The 24,591-nt window shown below is 37.6% G+C and overlaps 1 protein-coding gene across 1 annotated transcript in view; it reads left to right on the top strand.

Annotated features, from left to right (window-relative positions):
• COPB1 (COPI coat complex subunit beta 1) overlaps positions 1–19,784 on the top strand; it is a 36,068-nt gene extending 16,284 nt beyond the window's left edge. The window contains exons 11-22 of the mRNA XM_059708977.1: positions 165–310; positions 1,735–1,831; positions 3,134–3,294; positions 4,361–4,481; positions 9,449–9,676; positions 9,799–9,978; positions 14,478–14,622; positions 15,924–16,043; positions 16,617–16,762; positions 17,358–17,447; positions 18,560–18,715; positions 19,404–19,784. Of these exons, the coding sequence (XP_059564960.1) occupies positions 165–310; positions 1,735–1,831; positions 3,134–3,294; positions 4,361–4,481; positions 9,449–9,676; positions 9,799–9,978; positions 14,478–14,622; positions 15,924–16,043; positions 16,617–16,762; positions 17,358–17,447; positions 18,560–18,715; positions 19,404–19,463 (1,650 nt within the window). The 3' untranslated portion in view covers positions 19,464–19,784. The remainder of the gene's footprint in view (positions 1–164; positions 311–1,734; positions 1,832–3,133; positions 3,295–4,360; positions 4,482–9,448; positions 9,677–9,798; positions 9,979–14,477; positions 14,623–15,923; positions 16,044–16,616; positions 16,763–17,357; positions 17,448–18,559; positions 18,716–19,403) is intronic.
• The last annotated feature ends 4,807 nt before the right edge of the window (positions 19,785–24,591 follow it).

Here is a 24,591-nt window from a genome sequence, read left to right as displayed (position 1 = left end):
CAGAAAAGTCGTGACTGTTTACATTAATGGTGCTTGTCTCAACTTACAGTTTGTTATACATTTGAAAGTTATTAATACATGCTTTGCACATTTCCTTATTAAAAATTGCTTAAGGTTATTAAACCTTAAGTTTAAATTGTTATCCCGTTTCCTTTTTTTCCTAGTTAATGGAATTTCTTAGTGACAGTAATGAAGCGGCAGCTGCTGATGTATTGGAGTTTGTTCGTGAAGCCATTCAGCGCTTTGATAACCTGAGAATGCTTATTGTTGAGAAGATGCTTGAAGTCTTTCATGCTATTAAATCCGTCAAGTAGGTTTAAAATCTGTTTAAATGTAAAGTTGAGTAAGCACTTTACCAATATCTGTCTTTAAAGAGCCAGTTGATAAAAAATATAAGAGTGGGAAGATGACTTAAGACAATCAAGACAAAAATAAGAATGACAATATTACCTTATACCCACCCTTGGTAGATCCATAATCTGTGGGCAAATTATTTTTATAGTTGTGGTGATTTAACTAGATTTCTTTATCCTTATTTTCTTTAAAACAGTGTGAATCCTAAAGTGACTAAGAACATATTTTTTAAAGGTATTACTTTTTAGATATCATTATTTCTATTTCCTTTATCATTTATTGAAGTGAAGGATTACAAATGCAACCTAAATCTGATGTGTTTTTCTTCAGATGGCCTTTACTAATGAGAAAGGACTTTGTCATCCAAATTTTGTTTGATTTAAAGCATCTGATGGATAGATTATAACAGACTTGCATTATATCTGCATAGGTAGAAAATAAGGGGCCATTACAAAGTTGTTTTTCTGATTGAAAATGTATTGACGTTTGTGGAAGTGAGAAAGATTTGCTTTCTTTGTGAGGAAAAAAAATCAAAGTTTTGCTTTTGGCAGCCATGATCTCTAGAATTTTTCAGTTTCTAGAATTTTTTAAAAAGTGAATTTAATGAAACTCTTTTTTTTTTAAAATATATTTTATTGATTTTTTTACAGAGAGGAAGGGAGAGAGATAGAGAGTTAGAAACATTGATGAGAGAGAAACATCGATCAGCTGCCTCCTGCACATCTCCCACTGGGGATATGCCCGCAACCCAGGTACCTGCCCTTGACCGGAACAGAACCTGGGACCTTTCAGTCCACAGGCCGACGCTCTATCCACTGAGCCAAACCGGTTTCGGCTTAATGAAACTCTTACGGAAAAGATGACTAAAGACTTTATTTAGTTTAACATTTTTAACTAGAAAATGGTTGCTTTCTTTTTTTGTTGTTACTGATCCTTTTGTACTCCTTCCTTGTTCATTGTTCTTGTCAGCATCCTGCCTGTACTTTTCAGTGACTACAAATAAAAAGTACTTTTTACATTAAAAAGAACAATTTCTTTATAGTAGTAAGTGATAAGATAAACTTTTGCCTTAACTCTGTTGTAAATGGAAGATAACACCTCTCTGGGAAACATTTTGGTATTTTATTTTCACTACTGGGTTTACCAGTCTTAAGGTGTTTCTACTAAAGATAGATGAGGGCACTTATTTTTCTTTTAATGCTTGTGATTTCTGGGAGAATTAAAGAAACTTAGTGTCTTTGTTGTATTTCTTAAAATGTCATTCATAATCCCTTGGAACTACAGAATCTTGTTTTCTTACCTGAGCTTAAATTCACGAAGAAAAATTGCTTCAAGATTTGTTGACAAGTCAGTGTTTCAGAACTTGTATTCTTGCTTTAGGATTTACCGAGGAGCATTGTGGATCCTGGGAGAATACTGTAGTACCAAGGAAGACATTCAGAGTGTGATGACTGAGGTCCGAAGATCCCTGGGGGAGGTACGTTTTACTTTCGTAGTAAATGCTATCTTATTTGGTGATTTTTACTTTAGTACTTCTGACTTTTTTTTCCTTCCCCAATCTGACTTGTATGTGGTGATTTACTTTCATGTTTTTATCTGGACTAATGAACACTGAAAAATATATTTTAACAACCCAGATAATTAAGCCTTGAGAGCTGTGGGAAATTTGGGGGTTTCCCTTCCCCTGCGTTGAGCTCTAACACCTATTGTTTTATCTGTATTATTTACTCTTCTAGGAAAGATTTTATTTGAACAGAAGATTCTATGTTTTAGAAAAAGACTTGAAAAACTCTGCTTTAGTCTATGTGTTCTAAAAGAAGAATGCAAATATTTTAGGAACAGAGCTCACTTTATAGTATTTATGTACTGAAGCTGGCAGTATTTCCTCATTCAAAAAACCATATGGGCAAATAGAAAGAACAGTGCTTTTTAGAACACCTGGGTTCCAGGCTTGCTTCAGCCAATAATTAGCTCTGAGACCTTAGATATAAATTCCTTAAACTGATTGGATATCAGGTTATTTTAAAATAAAGGTTGATGGATAATAATTGAAGACTCTTACAGCTCTTAAATTAGACAGTGGGCTGATATTAAGGAATACATGCATAGTAGCCATTTGTATGTTTTTAAAAGGTAGTTGATGAAGTTATTTTGTAAAACTAAGATTAATTTTAATTTTAATTTTTTAAATATATTTTTTATTGATTTCAGAGAGGAAGAAGGAGGGAGGGAGAGAGATAGAAACATCAATGATGAGAGATAATCATTGATCAGCTGCCTGCTACACACCCCTCACTGGAATCAAGCCCGCAACCTGGGCATGTGTCCTTGACCAGAATCGAACCTGGGACCCTTCAACCTGCAGGCCGATGCTTTATCCACTGAACCAAACCGGCTAGGGCAGATTTATTTTCGGAGGATGAAGGCTCTTTTGGTTAGGGAAGGGATGGAGAAGAAGAATAAGAGTATTTTGTCTTAGACACTGTCCTAAACATTTTCTTACTAAGTAACTTGTGTGGAAAAAAATTAAGATTTGCATTTAGCGGATCAAGTACCTAAGGCTCTAAGTTATTTAATTAATTTACTCAAAACCATTACAACAAGGAAGTGGCATGTAGGCACAAAGCCTCTGTTCTTCTTACTACAATATTATGGGAAAGAAAGAAAATTGAGAATTCCGAGTTCCAAATATCCCATTAGGGAAATGCCTTCTCTTTGGAAATGATTGAATATTTAAATGTGATTTTGCTTGCTATTGATGTTTCCAATTTATTTTTAGATCCCAATTGTAGAATCTGAAATAAAAAAGGAAGCTGGTGAATTAAAACCTGAAGAAGAAATAAATGTGGGGCCAGTTCAGAAATTGGTAACTGAGATGGGCACCTATGCAACTCAGAGTGCCCTTAGCAGTTCTAGACCCACCAAGAAAGAGGAAGACAGGTAATTTGCAGCACTTATGCTCAGCCAGCTCTACTGTTTTCATTACTCTTGTGTATAAAACAATCAAGCGATTTCCTTTCTCTTGCTTTTGTGACCAAAATGGAAGTCTTTTTTTTAAAAAATATATTTTACTGATTTTTTACAGAGAGGAAGAGAGAGGGATAGAGAGTTAGAAACATGGATGAGAGAGAAACATCGATCAGCTGCCTCCTGCACACCTCCTACTGGGGATGTGGCCGCAACCAAGGTACATGCCCTTGACCGGAATCGAACCTGGGACCTTTCAGTCTGCAGGCCGACGCTCTATCCACTGATCCAAACCAGTTAGGACCAGAATGGAAATCTTTGCCATTTAAGATACTTGAAAGGAAAAGGAAGTTCTCTCAGGATCCTGTTGATGGTTTTAATCCTCTGTTTTTTATAAGTATTTTCATAGAAATAACTGTTCTGCTTAAAATTATTTTACTAATATAGAAAATGCTAAGTTGAGGTAACTTTTAGAAAACATTTTGGAAAATTTTCTACTTTTTACTGATGGAATAAAATTTTGATGATTTCCTCATTTTACTCTAATTTTATAGTGAAGATGATGAAAATAATGCCTAAAACTTTAATGATTGCTTATTACATGCTGGGCATTGTGCTACGTAGTTTGCCTCATATAATCTTCACAGCAACCCATTAAGTACATTATTGTCCCATTTTATAGAACAAGGATTTGAATCTTGAAGACGTTTGTAATTCACCCCAAAGGGACACAATAAATAAATACTGTAGAAAAGCTGGGATTTGAATGTAGCTCATTAGCTCGAGTACATACGCCCTTCCCCATTTTCTCTTTATATTCAGCTGTTTCTTGTGTCATTTAAAGATAGGTATAAATCCATGTGTTATTTTCTTTTTCTTTTTTCCTTTAGCTTCATTCTGAGAGCTAAGGAGCGAGGTAGTTGAGATCTTATTACTGAGAGATGGCAGTGAGAGTGTTAAATAGCCTTAATTGAGTCATGCCAAAGCTGCATGCTGCTTAAGAAGTTGTTGGGTTTCATTTCCCTTGATTGCTTTGCAGACCTCCCCTGAGAGGATTCCTGCTGGATGGAGATTTCTTTGTCGCCGCCTCCCTTGCCACAACTCTGACCAAGATTGCTTTGCGCTATGTAGCTTTGGTTCAGGAGAAGAAAAAGCAAAATGTAAGTCCATTTATTCTACATTTACCCAACAAGTGAACATTGAGTGCCTACTATATGCATTGAACTGTGAGGGACCCAAAAGGGAATGTTAAAGATCCTGTGATTTAATGGGGGAAAAGGACACAATTTTACAACATAATGTTATTGTAAAATTGATGAAATAATACAGTAATAATACCTTATGATTAGTCCAGTGGAAGAGATATAAGGGTTTATGAAGTCATTTCTGTTTGCTAGAATTAGTCAAGGCTCAATGAAGAATAAGCCTTTATCCAGTATCTTCATCCAGTCAGTCATTGCCTATTTTATCCCAGAAATGTCTCCTAAATATATTGCCATTTCTATAGTTCATAACCTTCATCATAGCTTCTGACCATTCTTTGTGCTCATTTAAAATAATAATATACTTCCATTCCCCCAGCGTCTACTACCATCCTTTGTGCTACTATTCTACATTTTATTTTTACATGTCATATTATCAGTCCTATGCTGCATTTTTGTTATTTTTGCATTAGTTATCTTTTTTATATGTATGCACTATTTTTTTTTCAACCATTTCTTATTTATCTGGAGTCCAGACTTAGGTAGGGAGAAGGCATACTTAGCTAATAGTAAGAAGTTGAGAGTTGGGAACAGGGCAAAAGTTCAGTTACCTTCCTAGGTGTCCCCGTTTTTTTTGGATATTTTTTTTGTGGTAAAATATACATAATGTGAAATTTACCATTTTAACTATTTTCAGGTGTACAGTTCAGTGGCATTAAGTACATTCACACTGTTGAGCAGCCATTACCACTTTCCATTTCCAAAACTTTTTATCATCCCAAACTAAAAGTGTACCCTATAAATACTTCCCCATACCCCACTCCCAGCCATAGGGAACCACTGTTCTACTTTCTTCCTCTCTGAATTTGCCTATCCTATATACCTCATATAAATGGAATCATATAAAATTTATCCTTTTGCGACTGGCTTATTTTGCTTAGCATGATGTCTTCAAGCTTTATCCATATGATAGCATGTATCAGAATTTCCTTCCTTTTTAAGGCTATCCATATAGTATTCTTCTATCTGTTCTCCTGCTGAAATAGTCAATTTTTTTTAAATGAGAAAAAGTCTTATATTTACCCACATTCTTACCATGTGAATAGTTTTATTTTTGTTCACTTATTTTTTCACATTGCTAAAAGAAATAGGAGTGAGGTAATAACTAATAAGAAAAATATCACTCCTGGTTAAGCACTAAAGTACAAATCTTGTTAGTTAATATTGTGGTGGAGATAGAAACATCAAAAGATGGAATTTCATTACCAGATATAGTAACAAAAATTCTTCCTTCCTCCAGAAAGAGTTTAATATGGCTTTTATCTGTGAAACCTTTTTTCCTCTAGTGTGACCATTTCGCATTTTATAATACCACACTTTCACTTAACATTATAACATTTTCCCATGTTATTCTAAACCCTTCCTAATCATCCTATATAATAAAAGGCTAATATGCAAATTGACTGAATGGCAGAATGACCGGTCCAGCTCAATGCAGGAGCTATCTCTGGTGGTCAGTGCACTCCCACATGGGGAGCACTGCTCAGCCAGAAACCAGGCTCACGGCTGGCGAGTGCAGCGGTGGTGGCAGGAGCCTCTCCCGCCTCCACGGCAGCGCTAAGGATGTCTGACTGACAGCTTAGACCCTCTCACTCCCCAGTGGAGTGGGCCTAAGCTGTCAGTCAGACATCCCCCAAGGGCTCCTGGACTGTAAGAGGGTGCAGGCTGGGCTGAGGGACTCCCCCCTCTCCCCCAGTGCACGAATCTTGTGCACCAGACCTCTAGTAATAATTACAATATTTCGTACTGCTCAGGAGCTTTCTCATGTTTCGTGCTCCATCTGTTAAGGACCACTCATGAGTGTTCTCGTTTTTCACGCCCATGGAAAAAGGAGCGAATCTAGATACTTATGTAAATTTTGTTTGGTCCCTCTTCATAGAGGAAAATGTTTTACGCAGTACCATACGTTAAAAAAGTACTAGGAACTTTAATTGTTTAATTGTTTTTGTAAATAAAAATGTTATAATTATTGAAAAACAACACCTAAAGTGCATTATGATGATTTAAATAATGTGCAGTTATCCCAAAAACGTGCGGTCCCTGGCGTATGTCTTAGAGATTTCTATGCGGTATGCAATGTGTTAATAGCTGCATAACAGTCCATTACATTCCTTCATTTACTTATGCCAACATATAATTAGACATTTTCATTTTAGACGGGATTCTCAAAGGATTTTTTTTTTTTTAACTTTCATCATTAAAAGAGCCATTAATGAGATTTAGAGGACCAGGCAAATTATAAGGTGTATTGTCTCTTTTTTATCTGTTTGTTTAGATTTATGGGCAATAATTATTTTGCAACTCTGTGGGCATTATTTATTTTTTTCAGGTCTTGTTACAAAATAATCATCTATTATTTAAATTATGCTTTCTAAAAGTCTCCAGGATTCTGTGTCTCAGGGTCCAATTTGGTTTCTTCAAATAGAAAGGCTGCTTTAGTTCTGCAGGTTGGGAGAGCATTTGCTGACATCTGAGAGAGCCAGGTTTCTAATAACATATCTGGTTCATGCAGTTTGCTGCATTTGGTACAAGACAGGTGGAATTTTGGTTGTTTATCATCACACTAGCTCTCCTTCATTTATGCCTTTTCCATTGCTCTTCATTTTTTTGTGTAGAGCTGAGTTTCTCTCTGTATTATATAACTTTTGCCTAAAGAATTTGCTTTCGTTTTTCTTGTAACGCAGGTATGTTGGTAGTGAATTTTCTTAGTTTTTGTTTGTCTGAAAAGGCCTACTTCATTTTTGAAAGTTATCTTTGTAAGGTATAGATTTCTGTTAAGAATTTTTTTTTTTTTGGTACCATCAAGATGTTGCTCCATTGTCTTCTGGCATTTTGATAGAAGCCATTGTCATTGTTATGCCAATGCATGGAATGTGTCCTGTTTTCTCTGGCAGATTTTAGATTTTTTTCTCCTTATCATCAGGTTTCAGTAATTTGGTTAGGATATGCCTTCGTGTGGTTTTCTTCATCTTTACTTTGCTTGTGCTTCTATTTTTTTCTGTTCTCTCCTCTTTCCTCTCCTCTGGTGACAGTATCCCGGATGGATTATTATACTTATTTTTCAGCTTCTTTCCCAAGGCCTCTTGTAGTTTTTTCATGTATGTGTGCAAATCAGTATTCAGCCAAAGACAATTTGGCAATGACATAGATTATGTGTCAGGTTAGTGCTACATAAGACTGAAAAGGTATTTTGGATTCACTTTGTGGAAGACTTTGAATAGCAGGCTAAGTCATATGGACTTCAAAATGAAGACCTAGGGAAGTCATTGAAGGTATTCACAGGTAGAGTGAAGTGATTGGTGTATGTACAATAAAGATTAAGATAGCAGCAGCAGCCCTAACCGGTTTGGCTCAGTGGATAGAGCGTCGGCCTACGGACTGAAAGGTCCCAGGTTCGATTCCGGTCAAGGGCATGTACCTTGATTACGGGCACATCCCCAGTAGGAGGTGTGCAGGAGGCAGCTGATCGATGTTTCTCTCTCATCGATGTTTCTAACTTTCTATCTCTCTCCCTTCCTCTTTGTAAAAAATCAATAAAATATATTAAAAAAAAAAAAGATAGCAGCAACAGGTGATCATACTTAGTGTCCCATATAATGGGACAACCTAACATATGTGCCTCCTGATGCAATACAAAAGAAATACAAAACATCACCTGTCTATTATCTAACCAAGAGTGGGGAGCATTTTATAAAAAACTGGCCTGGCCTCTTTTTAAAAGTTATTATGTACCTGGCCAGGTAGCTCAGTTGGTTAGAGCATCGTCTTAATACACCAAGGATGTAGGTTCAATCCTCAGTCAGGGCACATACAAGACTCAACCAATGAATGCATCCTCAGTCAGGGTACATACAAAATCAACCAATAAATGGGACAACAAATTGATGTCTCTCCCTCTTTCCCTTCCTGCCCCCCTTCTTCCCTCTCTCTCTTGAAAATCAATAAGTAAAAAACTCATTGTGATGGAAAACAATACAGAAAGCCAGGGACTGGTCTAGATTCAAAGGGACTAAGGAGAATAACCAAATAAAATGTATGAAGCTGATCCAGGATTTAAAAAACAATAAAAATCTCTTGTGAGATTAGAGAGATTTATTTCAATTTAGAGTATATAGTAGATATATTTTGGGGTTGTTTCATTTCTCAGGAGTGATAATGATATAACAGTTATATAAGAAGCTGTTCTGATTCTCTTATTAGTACTTAGGACAGTGATGGCGAACCTTTTGAGCTCGGCGTGTCAGCATTTTGAAAAACCCTAACTTAACTCTGGTGCCGTGTCACATATAGAAATTTTTTGATATTTGCAACCATAGTAAAACAAAGATTTATATTTTTGATACTTATTTTATATATTTAAATGCCATTTAACAAAGAAAAATCAACCAAAAAAATGAGTTCATGTGTCACCTCTGACACGCGTGTCATAGGTTCGCCATCACTGACTTAGGAGGTGAAGAATCTTACTTTCATGTGTTTACCTAAAAAAATAAGTGCACATATATGAGTAAAATCAGAAAACAAATATGGCAGAAAGTTAACTATTTGTGAAATGTATCATTCTTTTAACGTTTCTATTGTTGGAATTTTTAAAAGAAAGCATTGGTATATGAGGCAGTTAGAGTAAGGCAAGACAATTAAAAAGTGGTTGCTGTCTTTTAGTTGGGGCTTAATGAAGGTTTTAGAGGGTGGCAGCTAGCATAGAAAGGAAAAAGTAGGATGCAAAAAAGATGGAGATAAAATCCAAAAGATTTGAAATCTTATTCAAGTGAAGTGAAAGTTTTATTAGATTGTGAGTTATAAAAAGTGACATTATTGCAGCTACAGAAACATGACGTTAATTATCCATTTCTCTACTTTTCTAGTCTTTTGTCGCCGAGGCTATGTTGCTTATGGCTACTATCCTTCATTTGGGAAAATCCTCTCTTCCTAAGAAGCCAATTACAGATGATGATGTAGATCGAATTTCCCTGTGCCTCAAGGTCTTGTCTGAATGTTCGCCTTTAATGAATGACATTTTCAATAAGGAATGCAGACAATCCCTTTCACACATGTTATCTGCTAAACTCGAAGAAGAGAAATTATCCCAAAAGGTAAGGTATATATGATAAAGCCATAAAAGTCCTTTGTGGCTTTTTTTTTAATTCACTCCTCATAAAGGCCTATGAAAAGCTATCTTTCCAATTAAAGAGAAACGTTTGTTTTCTCAACACAGAAAGAATCTGAAAAGAGGAATGTGACAGTCCAGCCTGATGACCCCATTTCCTTCATGCAACTAACTGCCAAGAATGAAATGAACTGCAAGGAAGATCAGTTTCAGCTGAGTTTGCTGGCTGCGATGGGTAACACACAGAGGAAAGAGGCAGCAGATCCCCTGGCATCTAAACTTAACAAGGTAACAAAATGTCAGATACACTGGTAAGTTATTTAAATTGGCTGTTTAAGAAATTAGTAATTAGGAAGTTGTTGGTCCCCCTGATTTTTAAAAGAAAAATAAGTTATACAGCAAGCTTGTCAGACTCAGGCTAACATGGGCCAAATAAACAAGGTTTAAGTTTATGTGGGCTGCAAAAAAACAAAAGCTTCAATTTTCATAGAACCATAGGTTTATTTCGATAGAGACATGCTGAATACAAAGGGCTGAAATAAATGAGTGATTGTTAACATAAAATAATAGAACATTTTAATAAAAATTAATATTTTTTCTTGAACATTAACTTACCAGACACTAAATAACTGCACAAATCAATAAGTGTAACACTACTAAACCTTTTTTCTTCTTCTCTGAAAGCAAAATATTTCCTGTTGCACACACCAAACAAGCCAGTACAAGACTAATGACGTGGCAGTCAGCTGCTAAAATATTCGCTGCTAGTATTATTGGAGAGAAATGATGTGCCTGTGCATAAGGGAAATGAATGCAACACGATTATAGTAATCAGTCATTAGCAAATGTAGTTTGTTATTAATAATTATGTGTAACAGGATATTATAAAAATTAAGTTATGAATTTTTATTAAAACATTTCTTACATACCGTTATATTGGCTGGGCTGCAAAAATATTTGTTGTGGGATGCATGCGGCCCATGGGCCATGATTTTGACATGCTTATACAGCATCAGTTTTTGTCAAGTCATTGTGATTGATAGTTTTGTTAAACATGATTGAAATTCAGAAGCTGATAAAGTACTATTATCCTAAAATATAAAACCCTGGGTCCGTAACGACCAGTAACGACCAACTGGAAGTCAGTCCTGCTGTCAGCACTGGGTTGCCGTGGCAACCTTCACAGCCACAGCCACAGCCACATGCTGTGATATAAAACACAGTGTGCAAGTGATCAGAAGCGCAAGCACCACCTCCATGCCACCCCCCCACTTCCATCAGTCCCACTGTCCCTTCCTGAGCTGTTTCCAGCAAGGCCTGAGGGAAAACCCACCCTCGGAGCTCCAGGAGCGGCCAGCGGCAGTCAGTCCTGGGTTGCCAAGGCAGAGGCCAGGGTGTGGTAGAACTCTGGGTCTGGCCCAACAGAGGGCGTGGCCGGCCTTCAAACTGGACCCCGACAGGAGGGAGGAGGGAACCCCATTCCTCACAGAATCGGCTGTTGGATAGCTTGCTATCAGTGGCCTGCCAGCCAGGAACCCCATTCACCTGCACCCCGGTTAGTGAGGGACAACCAAACTACTGAACAGCAGGCTGCATGGGGTGACAAGGCCAGCGGAGGGGGCAGTTGGGGGCGACCAGGCCAGCAGGGGGGGCGGACAGTTGGGGGCAACCAGGCTGGTGGGGGGGGGCAGTTAGGGGCGACCAGGCCTGCAGGGGGGGCAGTTTGGGGTGATCAGGCCGGCAGGCAGAGGTGGTTAGGGGTGATCAGGAAGGCAGGCAGGTGAGCAGTTAGGAGCCAGTGGTCCCGGATTGTGAGAGGGACATCCCCCAAGGGGTCCCGGATTGGAGAGGGTGCAGGCTGGGCTGAGGGGACCCCTCCCCCATGCACGAATTTCGTGCACTGAGTCTCTAGTACAGTGGTTCTCAACCTTGGATGCACATTAGAACCACCTGGGAATCTTTTTAAAATCCTCATTTCTGGGCCTCATCCTCCGGAAATTCTGTTTCTTTGTTATGGGGTGAGGCCACAACATTAGTAACAAAGAAACAGAATTTCTGGAGGATGAGGCCCAGAAATCAGGATTTTAAAAAGATTCCCAGGTGATTTCTAATGTGCAGCCAAGGTTGAGAACCACTGCTCTAGTAGTACTATAAATCCAGTAGATGATTGTATAACTTGTTCCAGTTGTGTGTGCAATCATAGTGTGATACATAGAGCTGGGGGATCCTTAGAGGTAAACTAAAGCTTTAAAAGCCAAGGCTCTGGCCTCTTCCTCCACAACCTTGCCATCAGCTTTTCATATATATATATTTTTTAATTTCAGAGAGGAAGAGAGAGATAGAAACATCAATGATGGGGGAGAATCATTGATCAGCTGCCTCCTGCACACCCCCTACTGGGGATCAAGCCCGCAACCTGGGCATGTGCCTTTGACAGGAATCGAACCTGGGAACCTTTCGAAGGCCGAGGCTCTATCCCTTGACCCAAACTGGCTAGGGCTATATTCTTAATATATTGAGTTCTACATAGGATTTATTAGGAAAACTGTCCTATACTCATAATACATAAATTTACAAATCATTGATCTAATTTAATCCCTTTATCTTTAAAATTTTATTTTTAAAAATTGTGTAAAATTTATATTAACATCAAATTTACCATCTTAACTATTTTTAAGTGTGTAGTTCAGTGGCATTAAGTATATTCATATTATTGTGCAGCCATTATCGCCATCCATTCCTGGAACTTTTTTCAACTTGCAAAATCCATTAAATATTAACCCCCATTCCTTCTCCCCTCAGCCTCTGGCAATCACCATTCTACTTTCTATCTATGAATTTGACTGCTCCAGATACTTTATATTAATAGAGTCATACAATATTTGTCCTTTTGTGATTGACTTATTTTATTTAGCCTGATGTCTTTAAAATTCATCCATGCTGTAGCATGCTTCAGAATATTCTTTTTAAGGAGGATTAAGTATTCCATTATGAATATATACTACATTTTGTTTATCCATTCATCTGTTAATGGACACTTGGGTTGCTTTCACCTTTTTGGCTATTTTGAATAATGCTTCTATGGACATGAATTTACAAATGCCTGTTCAATACTCTGCTTTCGTTTCTTTTGGCTTATAACCAGTAGTGGAATCACTGGATCATATAGTAATTTTGCTTTAATTTTCTGAGGAACCACCATACTGTTTTACATAGCAGCTGCACTGTTTTACATTCCAGGACACAAGGGTTCTCCAGATCCTTGCCAACACTTTTCTTTTTCTTTTTAATAGTAGCCATCCTAATGGGTATAAATTGGTATCTAATTGTGGTTTTTAATTTTCCTAATGATTAGTGATATTTGCCATTTTTTTTCATGTGCTTATTAGCCATTTGTTTATCTACTTTGGACAAATGTCTATTCATGTTCTTTGTTCATTTTTTAATCTGGTTGTTTATTTTGTGTTTAACTAAAGGAGTTCATTTATATTCGGAATGCAAGTCCCTCATCAAATATATGATTTGCATATACTTGTCTCTCATTCTCTCAATTGCCTTTTACTCTGTTATAAGTAGTGCCTTTTGGTGCATAAAAATTTTTAATTTTTTTCCAGCTGGTGTTGCTCAGTGATTGAATATTGACCCATGAACCAAGAGGTCACCAGTTCAATTCCCAGTCAGGGCACATGCCTGGGTTACGTGCTTGATCCCCAGTAGGGGGCATGCAAGAGGCAGCTCATTGATGATTCTCTCTCATCATTGATGTTTCTATCTCTCCCTCCCCCTTCTTTTCTCTCAAATCATTAAAATCAAAATTTTAAGGTTTTTAATTTTGATATAGTCCAATTTACCTGTTTTTCTTTTGTTGTTCATGTTTTTGGTGACAATATTATGTCTTAAAACTTTCTTAAATACGTTTTTTAAAAAATTTTGAGGAAAACACATAATTTTATCTTCATGAAATTACTGTACAAGCATGTCTTGCTATACAATCTATTTATTTAGTTCCTGAACTTGCATAGCAGGGACTGCCACATGATCTGAATTTTATTGGGTTCTTGAATTTTGGAGAATATCTAGTGAGTTTAGACAGTGAGGGATTTAACTCCTAAGTTGGGTGGTTAATGTATTTGCTTGACATATTTAATGTCTTTCTCCTATTGAGATATAAAGTCTAGGATCTGTTATTTCTAACTAGAGGCCAGTGCACAAAATTCATGCATTGGGGCGTGGGGGTGTGTGTCCCTCAGCCCAGCCTGCACTCTCTCCAATCTGGGACCCATTGGGAGATGTCCAACTGCCGGTTTAGCTCTCACAATCCAGGACTGCTGGCTCCTAACGGCTCGCCTGCCTTCCTGCCCCTAACTGCTTCTGCCTACCAGCCTGATCACCCCCTAACCACTCCCCTGCTGACCCGATTGATGCCTAACTGCTCCCTGCTGGCCCGATCGCTCCCAGTTGCGCTCCCCTGCCAGCCTGATCGCCCACAACTGCCCTCCCCTGCCACGACCTGCTTCCTCTGCCAGAACCCACCTCCTCCATGCTGTGCGTGGTCATCTTGTGGCAGCCATCTTGTGACAGTGTTGCACGCGAGGACCACCTAGGCTTTTATTAGTATAGATGTCCCCATTTTGATTTACCATGTCTCCATGACAAAATAATTTTATTACATCTGTTGTCTAATCTAAGCATATCTGTTAATTACCTAACAGACTTAGTCATTTGGCCAGGATATGTTTGACTAAATTTACTCAGTCATTGATTATCTCTTTGTTTTTGTTTGACAGGTCACCCAATTGACAGGTTTCTCAGATCCTGTATATGCAGAAGCTTATGTTCATGTCAACCAGTATGATATCGTCCTAGATGTGCTTGTCGTGAACCAAACCAGTGATACTTTACAGAACTGCACGTTAGAGTTAGCTACTCTAGGTGAGGAAATTTACTTACCATAAAGGAAGGATATTTATGGTAAGCCATTATGAGAGATTATTAAGGATATGTACAAGTTCTAGTATAAGAATTCTCTTGAGCCCTAGCCGGTTTGGCTCAGTGGATAGTGTGTCCGTCAACTTGTGGACCGCAGGGTCCCAGGTTTGATTCCGGTCAAGGGCACCTACCTCTCGGTTGCAGGCTCCTCCCCGGCCGGGGCCCTGGTCAAGGCATGTGCAGGAGGCAACCAATTGATGTGTTTCTCTCACATCAATATTTCTCTCTGTCTTTCCCTCTCTCTTCCACTCTCTAAAAATCCATGGAAAAATATCCTGGGGTGGGGATTTAAAAAAAAAAAAAGAAGAATTCTCTTGAGCCATTTGTGACATTTTAATCAAGGCTTAGTTTTACATTTAATATTTAGTCTCCAGTTTTCTGTACGTCTGTGGTATTATTTTCTTATTCTTATGCTCTTGGTATATCCAAATAAGTTTATTCATTCACTGAGCTCAATTATAAATATCAGTTTTTCTAGATATAAATAAGAACTATTTAAGTTACAGATTTACCAAGTAGCTCACTTAGTTAAATTTTTAATTCCCTTAGTACAGACCTAGGTGTTTTCTGAGTCTATAATCAATACATACCACATGTGGCCAGAGTAATATATCATTATTATATTTAGCAATTTGAGATGCCTTTTGTTTTTCTTACTGAAGACACATGAATCAGACTTTGACCACTTATACATCTGGCCTTGAAGTTGGGAAATATAAATTGTATACAGAAACATTGCAGTACCCCTAGGAAATTCCATATGGCTTAAACAAGGGTTAAATGACTTTATTAGTAAGATATCAAGGGAAAATATACTTCTGCCCTCAGCATAGCTTGATGTTTATATAAAGAACTGTGTTTCTAAGAATTTACATCTTTCTGCAGAGTTTTATCTTTTCTTTGTAATGCAGTTTATAGTATATGACAAACTTTTTGAGAAGTTGTATTCATTCAGTAAAATAAAATGAGATTCCCACAGTGTGCACACACTCACACACACACCGCGCACGTGCCTGAGTTAAATATAGAATTATCCTGAGAAGCCTATTACCTTTTAAAAGAAAATGTGCATATTGAAATGAATAATGTGTTAAATGAGTTCTTTATTTTATCCTCATAATATTTGAATCATAACCCTTCTCTTGTTTCTTACTTTGCTCGAAACCATAAAGCTGTATGCATGTTAAGGTTTTGTGATTTGAAAGATTTATATATGTCTTTATAACTGTCTAAATTTTTTTCAGGGGATCTAAAACTTGTGGAAAAGCCATCTCCTTTGACTCTTGCTCCTCATGATTTTGCAAATATTAAAGCTAATGTTAAAGTAGCATCCACAGAAAATGGAATAATATTTGGTAACATAGGTAAGAAATTACAGCATGTGATGTTTGAATATTTTTGTTAGAGAATTTCTGTAATGAATAGCTGTTTGACATTTCTTGAGGACAGAACCTGAATCCATCCATGCATTCATTTATGAAGCACCTGCTGAGGTACTAAGCACTCTTCTGTTTTGGATATACAGAAATGAACCAGATGGAGTCCTTGTCCTCAAGAAACTGTCAAGCAGGGGGAGGAATTAAAGAAATATATAATTACAGTGCAATGTGGCATTACTACTTGTGTTTTCTCTTGGTGTGCCTCATACAGCATCTGAGTCTTTTGGCTCCCACCACTCATTAGCTCTGTGACCTTGAGCAACTTAGTTAACTTCTCTTTGTTTTTGTTTCCTCATCTGTAAGATGGAAAATAATATTATAACAAAGGCTTGATGTGAATGTTAAGGAGGTAATATTTGTACAGCATTTAGAATCAAGCAATGTACAATAAGCATTATATAATATTTACTAATACCATGATCATTATTTGGAAATATTGAAACTAAATTAAAATTTGCCTTTGGTGATTTGGGATTGTTTTGTGTATGTGTATTGCAGTTTATGATGTCTCTGGAGCAGCAAGTGACAGAAATTGTGTGGTCCTCAGTGATATTCACATTGACATCATGGACTACATCCAGCCTGCAACTTGCACTGATGCTGAATTCCGTCAGATGTGGGCCGAATTTGAATGGGAAAACAAAGTTAGTCCTAGGGAGATTTGCTTAACTCCTTATCTTTGTTTCTTTTTAGCTAATGTTGAGGGATTCTCCTATAAAATTAATCCCATTAATAGGTGTCAGATGTGAGAAGCAAAGTCTTTAATATCTGTTCTTGCAAATTAGCCTTAATTGAAAGTCATTCAAGTTAGTTTGTTAAGTTGCCGTTATAAATTGGTGACAGTAGCAGTTCTACAATGAATCTGAATGATTGATCGACATTATAGACAATATTCCATTTCTTAAAAGTATGAATATTAAGTTATAATTGAATCCAGTGTCCAAAAGAGGGTTTGCAAAGTCAGTGGCTTACTTTGAGTCCTGATTTTTATTAAAAATATTTTATATGCAATATGTTAATCTTCTATGAAGTAATCTGTATCTGAAAATTCTGATACCATCCTATAGCTTGCTAGGTTTTGTACATGTCATTTACTTTTTTATTGTCTATCCTTCCCACTTGGAAAAACATTCTCATATGACATATGAGTGATTGTTTCTCAACCCCAACGTAAGAAATACACAACTTTTCTCATTGTAAGAATTATAATCTCCTTGACTTTTTTCTCTTTCTGTACAGGTGACAGTTAACACAAATATAATTGATTTAAATGACTATTTACAACACATATTAAAGTCAACCAACATGAAATGCCTCACTCCAGAGAAGGTAAGATTGAACTGAGACCTGAAATCTGATAGTAGTATGGTAGATTCTTGGCTTTCTTGTATAAGAACCTCTAGTGTATTTTTGTTGTTATTCAGCATGAGAAAAGCAGTTTCATCCTGGACTAGCTAAAAGAAGTTATCCCATAGAATGTATGAATCTGTTTACCTCTCTCTACTGCAGGGGTAGGGAATCTTTTTTCTGCTAAGGGCCATTTGGATATTAATAACGTCATTCCTGGGCTATATAAAATTATCAACTTAAAAATTAGCCTGCTTTATTTGATCAGACATTTAATTGACTCACCTGTAATGCCTTGGTCTAATGCCTTGGCAGGGCCTGACCAAATGATAAGACCCACGGGCCAGACGTTCCCCACCCCTGCTCCACTGGAACATTTCAGCCAGCTTGTTCCTAGTGCAGTGACCTAACTGAATAGTCAAATTAGTTTTTCTTTTCAGTCTTCTCCCTTTCAGCTAAGGGCTTATTCCAAAATAGTTTTTAATACTCAATTAGAAAATGTTTGTGGTGTCTTCTGTTGGCTCTGCTTGTGGGTCAGAATATATCGGCTTAAATACAGAATTGTTGATATACTTTGCTTATCTGCTATATTTGTGTATGTATGAAAAAAGACTAGCAAGAAAAAATGAAGCTGAGGCTCTAAGGAATATCTGCTAATGTAATAATATTAATTTTCTCAGTAAAAGGCTATCTGCTGCTAGAAAAGTACGTTTTAAGAGTTCAACAGCTATTCAAATAACTATTATATGCCCAATACTTTGTGAGCTGTTGGATATACAGTAATGAAAAAAAATAAATTAAGTCTCCTCCTTCATGGAGCTTAAGGTCTGATGTAGAAGGAAAACAACTATAAATAGAGGATGCATAAATACAAATTGGTATAAGTGCTATATCTTTAAAGTCAGGTTTATATAGACATGGTAAAATCCACACTGTTTTCATGTGTAGTGCCATGAATTTTGACAAATTCATGTAGTCATATAATCACCATCACATGATAACTACCACATAATTTATCTGTGCTCTTTGATCTTGCTTATGTGTAAGTTCTCTAGAAATAGTGAAGTATTGAATTTATCACAAATTACTTCCAGGCACTTTCTGGTTACTGTGGCTTTATGGCAGCCAACCTCTATGCTCGTTCCATATTTGGAGAAGATGCACTTGCAAATGTCAGCATTGAGAAGCCTATTCAACAGGGACCAGAGGCCCCTGTTACTGGCCACATAAGAATTCGTGCAAAAAGTCAGGTAACAGTTGCTTTTTAAAAAATATATTTTTATTGATTTCAGAGAGGAAGGGAGAGGGAGAAAAATAGAAAACATCAATGATGAGAATTATCGATCAGTTGCCTCCTGCACGCCCCCTACTGGGGATCGAGCCTGCAATCCGGGCATGTGCCCTGACCAGGAATCAAACATGACCTCTTGATTCATATAGGTCGACGCTCAGCTACTGAGCCACGCCAGCCAAGCAACAATTGCTTTTTTTTTAGTTCATCTCTGAATTGAACAAAAGGATGGAGATTTTAAGTTTTTCTTATTTCTATATGTAATTTTCTCTGTCATACTAGTGTTTTGTGCATTAAGTGCAAATGTATTCTCTGAATAGAAATACAACTTCTGTTTTATTAAAATGGCTCTCCTTTTGGGCCTTTCATTCTGGGTATTTGCTTAAAACCAGATTGATTCCCATGGGGTATTTGTGAAATGGGTTCTTCAGAAGTTTTTGAAATCTCAGCTACAAATCTACTGGCAGTTTGTAAATCTAGCACTAGTAGTATGTAATAACCAACTAAGTTTTTGTTGAGTCTGATCTGTACTCCTTGGTTTCATTGTTGAATGTGGTGTTATTGAATGGGGGCTTGTTAAGATAGAATTACCTACTGGTTTTACATAGTTTCAGTAATTATAAACATTTTTGTGTTCTTGTTTACAGGGAATGGCCTTAAGTCTTGGAGATAAAATCAACTTGTCTCAGAAGAAAAATAGTATATAAGAATAAACAAAAAGTCCTTGCAGCTTTATAGTTAAAATTTAGGTATGGGCTTACTGGACTCCAACATCTTTTGTACTTTCATGCTTTATGTTATATAGAATCTGAGTTCATGCTGAATGCATTCCAGCCAATAATTTATAGCCTTTCCCTTAAATCAAGACTGAGTTTAAAATTATAGTTTGTCTTTTGTGTTAACAGTTATGAATGCTGTCTTCAAAGTATATAATGTTCTCACATATACCAAGACCATTTTCACAATAAACAGATCTATTTCTAAATCTTTTGTTATTTTATAAATAAACATGCAATTACATAATTTTAGTTATATTGTGATGGATTTCTTTTAGTTGGGTTTCTATTAAAATTTACTTCGAGTAGTGTATATGTGAACTTCATTAAGATAATTTACAAATCCAGTGATATGAAATGAGACAGGTCTTAATTTACTTGCTTGATTTTTAGTTAATATTCTGACATCAATATCTCTAAAAATGCCTTATCTATAATAATAAAAGCATAATATGCTAATTAGACGAGATGTCCTTCCAGACGAAGCCAGGTGCCTGCTGGAGGCTGGAGGGAAGCCCGGGTGCCTGCCAGCAGCCGCAGGGAAGCCCGGGTCCCGGGTGCCTGCTGGTGGCTGTAGGGAAAACAAGGTCCCGGGTGCTGGAGTGAAAACCGGGTCCCGGGTGCCAGAGGGAAGCCGGTGCCGGCAGTCGGGGGAAGGAAGGCCTACTCTTGCATGAATTTCGTGCATTGGGCCTCTAGTTGTATTCTAAAGGACTTTTCTCTGGAATTTAGCTTCAGGAAGAAAATAGCAAATAACTTGAGAAGACAGACCTATCATAAGTTTAAAAGAGCATTATGCATTCTGACTGAAATAAACATACTATTCTAATTATCCTGAATTGTAATAAAAAATAGATAACCCAAAATAGACATTTACCTTGGAAATAGATTTTATTCATTCCCATTTAGCTTTGGGTGTTCTTTAATATTTGTTAGGAATTAAATGGTTCAGCCAGTTACTGAAGCTGGGCTGGATGAATTCAACTCCGGAGGATTCAAAAAGCTCTTCTCCTCGCCTTACTTTTCCCCTTTTTCTCACTCTACACAGGCTGGGCACCGTCACCTGCCATTATGATTCCAAATGCTTTCTGAGCTGAATTATGAACCATTATACTTTCTCTTCCAATTAGGCTTCAGGCTACATTTAGTATCAGGGTGAGTCCATAGATAAGGTCTGTGGAAAACAGCATCTTCTATTTCAGCACCTGAGAGAGGATGGAATGATTTGTTTGGATTGGAAAGGAGATTGATTACCATGAATGATGTCATAAACTTGAAGCCACTTGCTTATTTAATCAGAAAGAACTGGAGTATTACCAGGTATTTGAGATTCTAGAGCAGGGGTCCTCAAACTACGGCCCGCGGGCCACATGCAAATACAAATATTGTATTTGTTCCCGTTTTGGTTTTTTACTTCAAAATAAGATATGTGCAGTGTGCATAGGAATTTGTTCATAGTTTTTTTTTAAAACTATAGTCCGGCCCTCCAACGGTCTGAGGGACCGTGAATTGGCCCCCTGTTTAAAAAGTTTGAGGACCCCTGTTGTAGAGCATTGAAATGTCAAAGGAAAGTCAGTAGTTTCCCAGTGAAAGATACTAGGATTGGGGAAGAGTGTCATTTTGATACTTTGAGTAGAGGTCTGGGGATTTGTGATGAAAGCAAAGAAACTGATGCAGCTTTGTTTGGATTAGGTCATTTCCCAAAGGATGTTTGTTCCACTGAACATTAGCTTTCTTGATGTCATTAGGTCTTCTGGGAGAAAAGGATCCATAGTCAAGTAAGTTTGGGAAAAGCTGTATGCTGTGCTGTACTGGGGGTTCGCCGTGTACATTAGCATATTACAAATTCTGAGAGGTCCTTCAGGAAGGAAAGCAGATTAGTTTGGTTTAACCAGGGGTCCTCAAACTTTTTAAACCGGGGGCCAGTTCACTGTCCCTCAGACCGTTGGAGGGCTGAACTATAGTTTAAAAAAAAAACTATGAACAAATTCCTATGCACACAGCGGCAGCAAAAACACCCGGTGGGCCGGATAAATGTTTTCGGCGGGCCACACGTGGCCCGCGGGCCGTAGTTTGAGGACCCCTGGTTTAACCCATCATATCTTAATCTTACTTGACTAGGGAATTCTTTTTTCATAGAACACCTATTGACAATATATAGGACAAGAAAAGTGACTTATGTTAAAGATTTTGGTTTTTGTATTCACAATCAATTTGTATTGCATTTAAGATCTCAAGAAATTATACCTCTCTATGTCTTAGAACAGCAGTCACCAACCGGTGGTCTGCGGACCACTGGTGGTCCATGAGGTCCGAAAGTTTGGTGACCGCTGTCCCAGAATATCTGTGTTGATAACGCTAAGAAAATTGCCTGCCTAACATATTCAGGCCATTTTTGTTGGGATCGAATTGGCTCACATTGCCATTTTCTTAAATTTATAAAGAGAACAAAGAGAACTTAACAGTTGTCTGATATCTGTACTACATTAAGCTATTTATTTCATTAGCATTGTATTAGCTTTGTGCATCTAATGTAAACTGAATTGGATGGCAGTACTGTTTAGAAAAGCTGTTTACACTGTGCTGTCTTAGGATATAATACACTTCTAAAGATTGTAGCTGCTCATATTAGAAGATATTGTATAATTAAGACCATGATGTCTGGTAAGAGAATAAATATAGTATCTGACACCAAGTGAGGGCATCCTCCTATATAATAAAAGGTTAATATGCAAATTGTCCCCATGGGCAGGAGTTCAACCAACCAGGAGTTAGACGTGTGCTGACCACCAGGGGGTGGCACAGAACACGGCTGGAATAGGCTACGCAGCGCTGGCAGCGAGCAGCAGTGAAGGTACTGCCAGCCCCAGTGGGGCCCGATGAGAGCAGGACTGCGACAGGATAGTGGAGCAGGTGAGTGGGCGGTGCCAGGCCAAGGCAGGTGTGAGCAGGGGCCCCGATCGCCCCACCGGTCACCCCACAGATGGGCCCTAATCACCGGCCAGGCCTAGAGACCCTACCTATGCACAAATTTCATCCACTGGGCCTCTAGTAATATATAAATGTATTGAATGAATTTACCTGTAAATCTTATGAGAACTCAGTGGCCCTTATATTTTGCTGTATTGACACTAGAGGGAGCTCTATGCAGCTTTATTTTGGGATTAGAAGTGATGGGAGTTCAAAGTTGTCATAAGAAGAAAAAAGGTAAATTTATTAGCAGGATTGACATTAGTGATATTTTGCTAGCTACAAGAAACTTTGTGATTTATAAATAACATAGGAGACAAAAGAACTCATTTTAGGATTTCTAATAAGGCAAGAGAATCAAAATACAGGGTAGCCCCCAAAAATGTCTGCAAAGCTGATAGCTTATGCAATGTTTCTTTTCAGGTTTAACCCATTGGAATTACTATCATTATTCAAAATGTGTATATATATTTTGGGGGAGGACACCCATATTTTTTTTTAATGTTATTTTTTAATATATTGATTTTTTTTTACAGAGAGGAAGGGAGAAGGATAGAGAGCTAGAAACATCGATGAGAGAGAAACATCGATCAGCTGCCTCTTGCACACCCGCATTGGGCACGTGCCCGCAACCAAGGTACATGCCCTTGACCGGAATCGAACCTGGGACCCTTGAGTCCGAAGGCCAACGCTCTATCCACTGATCCAAACCAGTTAGGGCAACACCCATATTTTTAGAAACTCAATATCAGATGTGAAATATCTGTGTTATGTATTGGGTAAAGTAAGTAGTTTTACTGAATCGAACCTGGGACCCTTGAGTCCGAAGGCCAACGCTCTATCCACTGATCCAAACCAGTTAGGGCAACACCCATATTTTTAGAAACTCAATATCAGATGTGAAATATCTGTGCTATGTATTGGGTAAAGTAAGTAGTTTTACTGGTGACCTTTTCCTTCCACACTGATAAATATTCTTAGCTAATAATTTATAGCCTTGCCCTTAAATCAAGATTCAGTTTTAAAATTATAGTTTGTTTTTTTAAATATATTTTATTGATTTTTTACAGAGAGAAAGGGAGAGGGATAGAGTTAGAAACATTGATCAGCTGCCTCCTGCACACCCCCTACTGGGAATGTGCCCGCAACCCAGGTACATGCCCTTGACCGGAATCGAACCTGGGACCCTTCAGTCCGCAGTCCGACGCTCTATCCACTGAGCCAAACCGGTTAGGGCAACACCCAGATTTTTAGAAACTCAATATCAGATGTGAAATATCTGTGCTATGTATTGGGCAAAGTAAGTAGTTTTACTGGTGACCTTTTCCTTCCACACTGATAAATATTCTTAGCTAATAATTTATAGCCTTGCCCTTAAATGAGGATTCAGTTTTAAAATTATAGTTTTTTAAAAAAAATTAATTAAATTACAGTTTTTCTTAATAGTTCTAAATGCTCTTCTCAAAGTAGAATTGGGTCTATCAGCTCCCTGCCTACTGCCTTCTCCCAAACTCGTAATATATCATCAATGTTACCTGTCCTGCTCCCTGAGCTCTACTCTTCACCCTTAAGATTTCAGAAGCTTAAAGAGTTAACTAGCTATAGTGCATAAGTTCAGTTCAGAATTAAAAAAAGCATGGAATCTCTTATCTGCCACTTGTTGCATGGTCTTAAGACGATGGTAAATAGCTAATTAATGCTTACATATGGCAAGGCATAACACTGAGTGCTATTTGCATGACATGTATAATCCTCCTAATCACTCTATGAGGCAAGTATTATCATCATTTATCAATGGTGATTATACCCCCAAAGGAGTATTGATAAGCAAGTAATGTTAAGTATACACAGTGTGTAAGTATATACAGAGGGTAAGTTACTTAGTGTTAACTAAGGCTTAACAGGTATAAAGCCAGGATGCCTAAAACTAGAGCCCTTGCATCTAGTCACACGTTGCCACCACTGTCTGATCCCTTTGTGCCTCGTTTCCACATTTATATAGTGCTTACAATGTTTGCTTCATATAGGTGATCTGAGAGATGAAATAATATAATGTATTTATTATGACCATTTGGTACATAATAAATTT

Source organism: Myotis daubentonii, chromosome 9 (assembly GCF_963259705.1).
Source record: "Myotis daubentonii chromosome 9, mMyoDau2.1, whole genome shotgun sequence".
NCBI classification, from domain to species: domain Eukaryota; kingdom Metazoa; phylum Chordata; class Mammalia; order Chiroptera; family Vespertilionidae; genus Myotis; species Myotis daubentonii.
The sequence above is the reverse complement of the archived record's forward strand: the minus strand, read 5'-3'. Positions and strand labels throughout refer to the sequence as shown.